Source organism: Rhopalosiphum maidis, chromosome 4, assembly GCF_003676215.2.
Source record: "Rhopalosiphum maidis isolate BTI-1 chromosome 4, ASM367621v3, whole genome shotgun sequence".
Classification (NCBI taxonomy): domain Eukaryota; kingdom Metazoa; phylum Arthropoda; class Insecta; order Hemiptera; family Aphididae; genus Rhopalosiphum; species Rhopalosiphum maidis.
The window spans coordinates 45,323,353-45,335,339 of NC_040880.1; the positions used below are offsets into that span (position 1 = coordinate 45,323,353).

At 27.0% G+C, this 11,987-nt stretch overlaps 1 protein-coding gene across 1 annotated transcript; it reads right to left on the bottom strand.

Moving 5' to 3' along the window:
- Positions 1-34: 34 nt before the first annotated feature.
- On the bottom strand, positions 35-8,677 carry LOC113558959. Its single transcript, XM_026964549.1, has 6 exons — positions 8,582-8,677; positions 8,352-8,494; positions 4,042-4,131; positions 1,830-1,941; positions 974-1,090; positions 35-156 (listed from the first exon to the last, which is right to left on the bottom strand). The coding sequence occupies exons 1-6, from the start codon at positions 8,675-8,677 to the stop codon at positions 58-60; spliced, it is 657 nt and encodes a 218-aa protein (XP_026820350.1). The 3' UTR covers positions 35-57.
- Between the last annotated feature and the right edge of the window lie 3,310 nt (positions 8,678-11,987).

Here is an 11,987-nt window from a genome sequence, read left to right on the forward strand (position 1 = left end):
CATATATTAAGAAAATACAGTTTATGATATATTTTTAAAATCCCCACCATGGTGATTTTAATCGAAATAGTTAAAATCGTCTTGGTACAATGGTCGTGGTGTCGCTAACCGTTTCAACCTTTCAGAAGCGACGTATCTCAGAGCTGACTTTTTAACCTGAAACATGGGTATTTTTGAAATAACATTTCTGGTATTTATTATTTAGTTTATAGTATTTAGTATTTATTATCTATTAATCATCCATGACGTTATTCATTTTCTCCTTACTGGTATATTTATTACGATTATTTTGTTTTTAACTTAAACTCTTTGTGTTATATCTTATATACTATAGTATTATAGTATATTATAATATATTTATAATAAGCTACACTACTGATTTTATATATTATACTGTTTACATGTATTAATGGTTCAAAAATATATTAAAAATCGATACATCCTCGTTGGTCGTACACACAGATTACAGAACAACAAAGGCAGAGAATAATAGAATATCGTGTGTTCAAGTTTTAAGGTACCTAACATAAATTATTTCGACTGAATGATCTTATATTTTATTTGGAGTTTTATATTAAGCAGAAGATATTTAAACAATTAAAACACGCATTATTTAATGAAAAATTAATTTTTTTAATTTTCTATCATTTTATGATTTTTCATATTTTTATGTGATGTCACGTATTTTAATAGGTACAAATTTGTTAGGTAACTTTTAACAGTCTTATAAAATTCAATTCTGAAAGTAATATAAAACTCAATAAGTCAAAATTGCTTAGAAAAAATAGGGTAATCCAAATACGGTCTCAAAATTGGTAGTAAAATTCAAATTCAAAAAAATGTATGCATAGATAAAATAGGTTAGGGTTAAAATAAATATTGCATCAAATCAGGTGTATGCATTCTAACGATATTCAATAAAATGTTAGCCATAAATTATTCGGCTTATGATATCTAAGTATAATAAATATACCGAAAACGTGTCTTCATTTGTTTTAACATGTTCGGCTATATCAGTCCGTCTCGGTGGTACGGACAGTTTTTCTATCCTCGGCAACAATACCGATAAAGGAACCTTGCAACAATTGCACTGAAAACATAATAAAATTAATTGTTTATTAACATAAATAACGTCTTTGAGATGGGTATAATTTTTTCCTGATCAATTGCGTATTACAGTATACCTATCTATATTGCCCCTACAGCCACCGATTATTTTCGTGTCATAAATATGAGTATATGACGCGTTGCAATGTACCTCTATTAACCTAATGGCCTAATACATGAAAACATACATTATATACAATGATCACAAAATATAATTGCTTATATATAACAGCGAATAAAAAAATTCAAAAATTATCTACTCTTATTTTATCGAAGTATTCTTTTCTAGATGTAATTTATCAATTTATTAACACCCTTTTAATTTTAAACCATACGTTTGTTACTTACTTACACTAATAACTTAACTATTTTTAAAAAAAAAACCGTCAGTCGTCAAAATTCTTAAGTTCATAATCTAAAGCGCAATATTGTTTAAAATTTCAACGTATAAATACCGAACGAATAATTTTTTTTATTAATAAGCATTTAAAGTTTTGATGAAACAGATTGAAAATATAAAATGGTTATCATCAAAAAAATAATTTGAGAAATTGTAATTTTTTCAATAAAAATAATGATTACATATGTTGGTAAAATTATGTAAACTTATGAAAATTTTAAGTTTTCTTCAGTCAAAAAAATCTCTGTGTAGGTATCTTGGCCTACTAAAAAAAGCATAATTATATTATATCATAATATCGTATTATTATGTTCGAACGTACCTTACGCGGCGCCTGTTCGTCACTCGATGCTATCCTCCGCGGTGTGGCCAAATCGTTTATCCTCGCAATATTTACGTGCCGAAAACGACGCCTAGTTGTCACCGTTTCCTCCCTGAAATTGATTCCAATTCATGTGTTTTTACGAAAAGTATCTTCAAATAAACAATATATCCATATAAATATTCACCAAATTTAATCTTTCCACCATATCTTATTAATAAATATTATTATACCTACTACCAAAAAATTAATCATTCTACATACTTGCGCTATACGTATATGATGACTAAACAACTTAATTTTTTAAATACTAAATAAAATGTTATAATTATAACTGCTAACACAATTCCACATAATTTTAAATACACGTTACCATAATACAGGAACACATTTATAAACAAAACATATATTATTGTAACGTCCTACGTGCATATCATTTTGTGCAAACAAACGATTCTGCTGTTTTGAATTCAACAGTTTTTGAAAAAAAAATGATTTTATTTTGCATTTTACACATTGTCGAAGTTATTAAATTTTATATTCTAACTTCGGCTGATGGTTATTTTCTTACTAACTGATCCTGAATGGTATTTCCCATGACAAATTAAATAATTCCAATGAATTTACTTTGTTTTAGACTCTGTTAAATGTTAAATGCACATATTTATAACACAATAATTTAGTCGGTTTTGATGAAATATAAAATACAGATATAAAATAATATATAAATACTACTATATTTAAATTTATAATAATAAAAGTAATTAAATGTAATGGCAACGGCAAAGACGCATATTAAACAATCAAACGCTGAGTCGTATACTGTGTATATTATGCATATTAACATCTATTAAAACCTTCTCGTTTTCACAAATTTGGGAAATCGTATTCTAACGATAATTATTGGGCGTTTGATACGATTCTAATAATATTCATTAAAATGCTAACTCATAAGACTATTCGATCGAAATTTATTAAACACCAAAATGGTCAATCTTTATTATTTATTTATCTTCTGACAAATACTAATAATTTGACATAATATTATTATGGTGTTCAATTAGTTATGTACTAAAATATAATATTATTTCGGTCGTGGTAACATACGGTTTCAATGCAACGTGCAATAATTAAAACCAAAAACTGAAAAAGAAATACTGTTCTATAAAAGGATATCTAATTATAATAATTACCTTTATTTACCTTGCATGTAATAGGTACACATAATTATATATAAAACGTAGCATGCGCGCTTTCTATGTATTATATGTAAGTACCTACGGTATAATACATAGGTAGTTAAAATGCCATTTATGCATTTCGATATTATAAAACAATAAAGTAAAAAAAAAATAACTACAAACAATAATTATTATAATTATATTTTATAACGTCAATCATCGTAAAAAAAAAGAACTCGATTAACTATTTCCTATTTGTTATTCCAATAAAAACCCACACGATAATAAATGGATCAATTTTAAAAATATATATTCGACATTTTAACCTTAAAAAGTATAATAAAAATAACTCTTAAATTTTTACCTAATTGGCAACCAATAAATATATTTTAAAATTCATGTGGGTTATCAAAATGCCATAACAAAATAATGTTATAAGTTTTTAGCACAAATCGTAATTCGTAATAAATGAAATGTATAACAACTCCAGTCTCCAGACTCAAAATATATAACGCTAATACATAATTTTATGTGACCAATAAAAATTAAGAAAAAGCTGAATGCGTCGCAAAATAAATGTCAGATATAACAATTATTTTATTGATGTTAAATCGAACAAAATAATAGGTGAAATAGTATCAGTTATCATTTTTAATTTTATTTTGTCCCATATTTCTTCCCATTATAGACTTACTATATATACTGGAGCTTCACTCAAATCACAATAATCGGTGTATCCGCTTGAACACTATATAATATTATATATTTAAGGCTAATATTTTTATTCTAATATCAGAAACTTTTTTGGTAATTGCATTTTATTCAGTGCTTTTTTAAAGAAAAATTGTTAAATTATATTATATTACGGTTTTGGAAACTAATTCAAAAATATATTTCCTGTTAAGTCAATTCAATTGTCGGTTTGAATTTTTCTAATATTGAAAGACAAATACAACTTGATTTTACTCATAATATACAATAATATAATAATGTACAATGCACATGTATCAATATGTGAGTCGTGTACTTACATGTATTCGTAATAATCGAATCTGGGCTTGGATAATTCATTTAATCGGTTGGTATTCCAAGACTTTTTTTGTCCGTTATTATTGTACATTCTAAATGATTTATTAATAGAAAAAAAAAGTAACAGTCGTTATTATTAAATACATAATATGAAAATTATTTATATTTTATAGGCCATAAATTATGGAATAGCACAGTGGCACCAATCAATATTGTTATTTATTAGTCATTGTTGTATGCTTGGGGTAAATAAGCATTTTCATAATTTCACCAACTATAAAATTAAAAGACTACTGCAGATATAGGCAAGGTTATTTATTTATTTTATTTACACCACGATAAGTGATAATCCAGGTAAAAATTTGTTAAAAATTAAAACGGTATCATTAGTATTAGAAAAAAATTTAAAACTGAACCATAATAACAAATATGGTGATGGAATGTGATCTATAATCCATCCGTGTTTAGAAGCAACCCGGACGGTGGACAGTTTTTATCGGCGGCACATAACACACATAACAGTTTCTCTATTCAGGGCCGAATTTAGGGTTGTGGGGGCCCCAGGGCCCACATAATATTGAAATATAAGAATTTTTAGTTGATCTACATGCTTTAAAACTTAAACTTTAAAATTATATTACTGATGGGCTATTCCCTCATCATGCTATTAATTTCTTATCGTATCAATTTTGCTTATTGGACATAATTACTACAGATTTATAAAATGTTAATACAATTATTAATTAAATACAATATGTAACATTTAAAGTTATCTCATTTTATTTTTTAATTTATACATTTAGTACCTACATTAAAGCCATTGAATAAGTTATTATTATAATATATTTGATGCTAATGAAAACTAAAATAAACCCTTTAAATTATTTTCAACAAAAAATTTGATACATTAAATTATATTAAGTTATCCCAATCTAGTGATTCGTTTACTTAAAAAAAAAAAAATAGAATTTTTTTTTTGCAAATTACTAGAAAAATTAAAAAAAAAAAGGTAATTATTTTGTGGGGTCTCTTATTAATTGAATCTTGTGGGGGCCCCGTAGGCCCCTCCCTAAATCTGGCCCAGTCTCTATTACTTAATCAACCATCAATAATATATTTAACACAGCCCGTCGACTGTCCGAGTCACTTCTAGACGTATCTAGGGTATAGATTAAACCAAGTAAAAAAGACGTTCTAACATTCTATGCAAACAATCGTGATGATTGGTTGATCTCACAAGAGATTTAATGGTCAGATAATTTGAAAAAAAGTTGAGGTAGTGAAATACGAATATTAATGGTAAATCAAATAATAATACTGTAGTCTCTAATTATATCCATTTTTTATTTCGAAGGCATCAAAAGACAAAAATCTGATTTTTAATCTCTAATCTATACGCAATTGATAAACAGAAATCACTTATACAACTAATGATTACTTAGTGCCTTAGTGAAGTTCCACTACTTGCGAACATTTTAATTCCTGAAAATCGTATACGAGTAGGTACAATTGACAAAGAACGAATATATTAATTTTATGCTTCATTATCGTACATAGGATTTACAATTAATTTTATCGTTTATCAATAAGACAAAGTCGAAAATCTTTTGAAATCTACGTGGTAAAGTACGACAAAACTCTATGATTGAGTTTGAAACGATGATCCATACATATAATATAAAACACACTTGATGTATAATTAAAAATCGTAACAAATTTTATGGTCAAACAAAAAGTGTAGTGCAATCACAATTTATTACATAGAGAAACGTGGTTTCGTTTTGTGTCGTTTCGTTTTACAAGAATAATATATTATTTCGGGCGTTATAGAGTACCTGTAACAATAAATCCTATGTAGAAAACCGCACATTCACAATCCGCGTTAACAATAAATAACTTCGATAATTTCACAATAATGGCGGAAATCCCTCGAAGTAATGACATGGTCTCACTCAATCATCGCTCATGATACTCCTAGAACCTTTTAAACGTCCCTTGGGACCTATGCTACAATAATGACACAATATAATAATGACATCTATAATAACGGCCGATCAATATTATTACGGAAATGTTTACGAAAACGGCCACATAATATATTAATATAATACCTATATATCATAAACAATAGTTGAAAAATGAAATTAACAAAAATGTATCATCTTTTATTGCCTTCTCACCGTTAATATAAATGGACTTCAGTATCACTAAATAAAAACTTAATGTCTATAAAATCCGAAGCCGGATACTTAGGTTCAATCTTTCGTAAACGTTTAATATAACACCCATCTATCCTCGTACTCCCTGTCAAACCACTTAAAAGGTTCAAACCAAACATCTAAATTATTGATTGTTAGATGACATATAAATTGGCAGTATATGTATAAAACACTTATCATTTATCATCTTATTTCATTGTTCAATGGAATCCCTATTAATATTTCATGTACACTAAAAACTGTAACCACTGATGGATTTACAATTTACTATCCTTCAAAGAAAAATATTAAAACAAACGCATCACTACACTTACAGTATTATATGTATATGACATACTGTTGTTTCATTAGCGCAATTGTGGTGACTATTGGAGACATTTTTAGCATTTTTTTTTTAATATAATAAAAGGCATAGAATAGGTACCCGTATAAAAGGTATATGGTTTTTACTTTTATAACTTGGATAATATAAGTACAATTCATTACCAATTATAATTTATAATTCGAATTATCTATATTAACTAATGAAAGTTAGTCTAATAATAAATAGGTGCTATTAAGCATCATCTGTAAAATATGAATTTTTAATAAAATATTTATTATTTTTGTTTTTATGAAAATAACTGTGTACTTTTCAACGAATTTAATAACTTATTATTACATAAGATACTAATGTACTATATTTTGAGGAAACAAATTAACAATAAATAATGGGTGTTAATAAAATAATATAAGAATAAATACTATAATAAACTATAGATATTTATAATATAATAAATACAATTTGGGCAATCGCTGAATTGCTATACATTTAAGTATTTTAATTGTAATATAGTCATTATTATTATTCGTGACGTTTACGTAACATAAAGAATAAAAAATAGAAAATAATGTTTTAAAATTTTAAATACTAGCCTATTTGAATCCTTAAACTTTTAACACAATCTAATCTAACTATATACCTGTTAATAGGCATAGGTACAATTCAAATATTAAGAAAAAATATTTAAATAATTTATTAGTTATAAGTATTTAAACTATTTTAAAGATATGATGAGCGGAATATAGTGGACGAACATTTTACGAGGTACCCATGTGGCCACGTGCCACTCCAATCGGTTATTCTAAACTTAAAATACTTTAAATTACTACTAGATCAAAATTCGACTTTTATACGTCAAAATTCTCAGGAAAATATTATGTTTTAAATTATAAAATTGAGTATGTATGTTTTCATTAATATATATATATATATTAAAAATTAATATGATTACTCTTAAAATAATCATTTAATAGTACGAGTATATCAATCTAATTTCCATCTTATATTTTATTTAAGGTTTTAAAATATTAATACAGGTATTTGTGTCAAAAATGTTGTAACTAAATGAAATCAAAACAATAAAAATACGTCATTTGGCCATTCCTTATACTTTTTGTACCTATTTCATTTTCCTGCGGAATTATGATAAAAATACGAGAATAGTTTATGTGATAGTCGATGGATATAATATAATCACGTGGTTAATTCATAATTGTTATAAAATTCATCCATACCCATATTGTTATTAATGCTCTTCGAAATATGCGTTGCTGCAAGGAGGTGTAGGGAAAACGTAAAGAATTGTTTTTATTATCTTAATTGCGCCTCTGCAATAGGTTGTTTATACAATTCTTGACAGACATTAAAAATAACGTTATTTTTCGACGGTATTTTATGCTATGAATAAATTCTCGTAAATAAGCACACACAATCGAAAAATCTTTTGACTTGGAAGTGCGCAAAAATACGAATTATTAAGGAGAAAAAAATCAAACATCTGCAATCCAAAAAAGACATTGAACGATTGAACCATCAACTACTATATAATATTATAAAATAAAATACTTCATATAGATACTACAATTGGTTGGTTTTCTAAAATATTAATCTTGGACGAGTAGGACGACAGGTGTAAACTATCGATTGTATACATTTTATATCATGTTCGATCGTTTATATAACCACGCATTTAATTTAAACTAAGCCCAAAGTTTGGCACCACTACAAGTGTTTTATATATACAATAACACGAATATTACATAAAACTCACAGGGAAACTATTGGTTTTGGTTTTGTAGTTATAGACGTCTGTATACATTTCTTTGTTGCCAAACTAGACCAATACTCTCTTTTTTTTTTTAGATACAGTTTTAACAATTTTTTGGTTTTGTCTTCTATTTGCGAAACGTTTACCTATAATACGATTATAACTATAAGTTGTAGCATTTAATTTTATATCGTCTACAATTAAAATATCAATAACAATTAGAAGGTTCTCACGTTATTTTTTATTTCATCTCTAGGATCGTCGTCTACTTTTGAAATTATACAATTTTCGATTAAACATCTTGAACATGGATTTATGCGGCCTTTCATGTTTACATAAAAATAATTATTGCAGTGATGAGTCGATACATCACAAAACAAATTTAATATAATATATACATATAAAATAAATAATATTTATATTTTGAATAAACGTCTCTTAGATACCTGCATGGTGTATACCTTATATATTCGAATGCCGTTAATTCATACAAATTACAATTTTATATGTCAATTAGTAATCATTACAAATAGGAATATGGAACCTTCATTTATACAACCAGAGAATTTTTTATAATTTAGTACTGTGATTCTTGTAGTATTTACGATAAAGACATGAATATATATTACAATTAATTATAACTTATATATAACCATATTTTACGTTATACGATTCAAAAGTATAAATATAAGTTATGTACTTACTACCTTTATAGCATATATATATCATAATTCATAATAATAACATAGCGACGTGGTTATAATATAATAGTATATACGGTGATTTACCAAGCATACTCAGTATTCGCCTCTTTTTTCTTTGATGATGAGGTTATTCAAAATCTGATATTTGGAGTTTTTAAATACAATATGAAGGGTTATATTTTCAAATGCGTGTGATTTTTTTAACCATTACAGTGTCCTATGGTTAAAATCACACTTTTTATTTTAAATTATTCAGCAAATAATGTTTTTAAAAATATTGATGTATCTAAATCACTATTCAAACGAGTAGTTTCCTACTTATTAAATTTAATGTTCCAAATATAATAGCTCATTATGAATTATGATACTAGCCCAGGCGCCTGGCTATTGTGATTATAACTTATAAATTATAAGCATACAATTCAAATATATATAAATTTAATATTTCTTTAGTCATGCTCTTACTAATTATTATTCAAACAATTATTATAAATTGAAAAATGCTAATTGATATATTTATATATATATGGCGCACCTTACATAATTTGTAAAAAAACAAAACTGACTTTTTCGTAAATATATATTATTTAATATTTTTTATGTTATGTATCTGTAAACATATGCATATATTCTACTGTCCTTAGTACACTATGTTTAATAACTCGGGAACCACTCGTTTGAATTTCGATTTATAATTTAGATACATCAACATAATATTTTAAATACAGCAATCTACTGAATAATTTAAATGGTATAAAAATCTTAAGCAGTAGAAAATTTGGTCTATGCTAAAATATCTTATCCGTACCTACTTAAAAATTCTAGAAATTATATTTTGAATTATCGTATTAAAGAAAAAAGAATTGTGAGTATGCTTAGTAAATAACTGTATAGTCTGTATTTATGATTATATTGTCTGTGTATTCTTTTAGTCTGACATTATGACATTTCTACCATAATACCATAATGATTCAAACAACCATCTTCGCGGAGGTGTGTTCTCCATTATACGGCTGACATAAGTAAAATGCGCACTTCCGGTGATTTGTCCCGTTCACATTTATAATCCCGTTACCGGAACAGGATGACGTTTTATAGTCCATCGACCGAATGATATACTATGTAGTATGTACAGACGTGTGATGTATGTATGTCATACTTTCAGTGGTGTGCGCTTAAATAACATCACTATCCTTATTTTTTCTTCATTATTCAGTCTATCTTTATACTGCATCTAATGCTAGTTTTTGCTTTTTGACTATTTTCCAATTATCTTAAATGTTTATTTTTTATTGGAATTATTTCACTTATTTAATCGTCGTTTTCAAGCTTTGAATTAAAAACCTACCAATAATATAAATAATGCTAAGTAATATAAAATTACAGTAAAATGTTTTAAAACCTAGTATTAATGTATTATACATACAAATATACAATGGTATAATTTATTAAAATTATAATGATACTATATATAATTGTAATATGTATAATGTTACTGTTCTACATTTACCAGGTTATTAATTTAACGTAATTATTTCATTATTTCAAAAACTATTAAAGTTTTTAAAAATGTTTATTTTACATAATTTTAAGTCGTTTATAAAAACATAAATTTTTAATTCCTTATTCCAAAGCAAAATATTTTTGATGTACAAAAATTTAATTTTAGACGAGCAGTTTGTGAATTATTAGTTTTCAAAGTTTAATGAGCTGAGTGGAGTGGAAAGGATACCCAGAAAAATGTTAGCCTACTACTACTCCGCTCATCAAATTTTAAATACTTCTGACGAATAAACTACATGTCCTAGTTTTGGTTTGTAGAGACTAAGATATTTCAAATAATATTCTACTTTTCTGCTTTTTAATATGAAATAAAAAAACTATGTTATCTTTCAAAAGAGTAAAAAAATTAAACACAAGTTATGAAATAACAAAGATATTTTTAAAAAAATCGTTGATGTTTTCTAAAATAATGAGTATTGAGTATCTTACGTCAAATGGATCTCTTAGTGTGAATATATAGTATAAATACGTGTGTACGATCATGCTGTATCTTTGTTTCACAATTTCTCTCGCCGATCTCAATTGTATAAAACTTGAACATTGCATTTTTCCGCGTGAAATCTAATATTAAACAATAACAAAATTAAAACGAAAACTCACCTTCCCATAAAAAAAAAAAATCATATACAACCTATTCACATGTCTAAACCGTTTATACTTATAGACAGATTAGCGTCTTCGTGGTACCAAAGCTTGTACAATGATAATAAAATATACACGCAACAATAATAACATAAACGACGATTGTCTTCTATAGTAATATTATATACATATAGGTAAGTGCACATAAACATAGTACACTATACAGCAGTCATGCAATGGTTTATATGGAATTCACAACGGCGCGGCGGTGGAATATTGTTTTTGCGATGCCCCGCGCAGTCATTGCAGGCGATGGAGGTGCATCAATAATAACGACTTGGGCGACGATACGAGTATTTTATCGTGTACGCGTAAAAATCGTAGAAAAAACACAAACGCTCGCAAACGGTATCGCTGATGCGGTATATTATATGTGTAATATTTATAAGTACAACCTACGCCATATTATTGTATTGTACATATGTGCCAAATATGTATAACATTATTATCATTGCGAAAGGCGTGCAGCAGTGTTACCCACAGGGTCGCACGTAGACGATTTCCGTGACAGAAATGCTCCGGTGGTGACTGCGCCGAGTTTTAATGCGATCGCACGCACACGGTTTAAAATACCCTGTATAGCATTACAATATCGCATGATCGTGGGCGGCCCGTGACCCAATTAAACGAAAAAAAAAACCAGTGGCAATACGCACGTATTTTAACATAACATACGTATGTATGCATGTATATATATATATATATATAAATAGGGGACGACCACGATAAC

Bases quoted from the DNA above. Each gene is read 5' to 3' on its own strand.
- LOC113558959 (XM_026964549.1), bottom strand. From the start codon at position 8,677: ATGAAAGGCCGCATAAATCCATGTTCAAGATGTTTAATCGAAAATTGT. The intron at 8,495-8,581 runs GTGAGAACCTTC...ATCGTATTATAG, and splicing joins GAGATGAAATAAAAAATAAC to GTAAACGTTTCGCAAATAGA. The intron at 157-973 runs GTATATTTATTA...CCCATGTTTCAG, and splicing joins CAAATGAAGACACGTTTTCG to GTTAAAAAGTCAGCTCTGAG.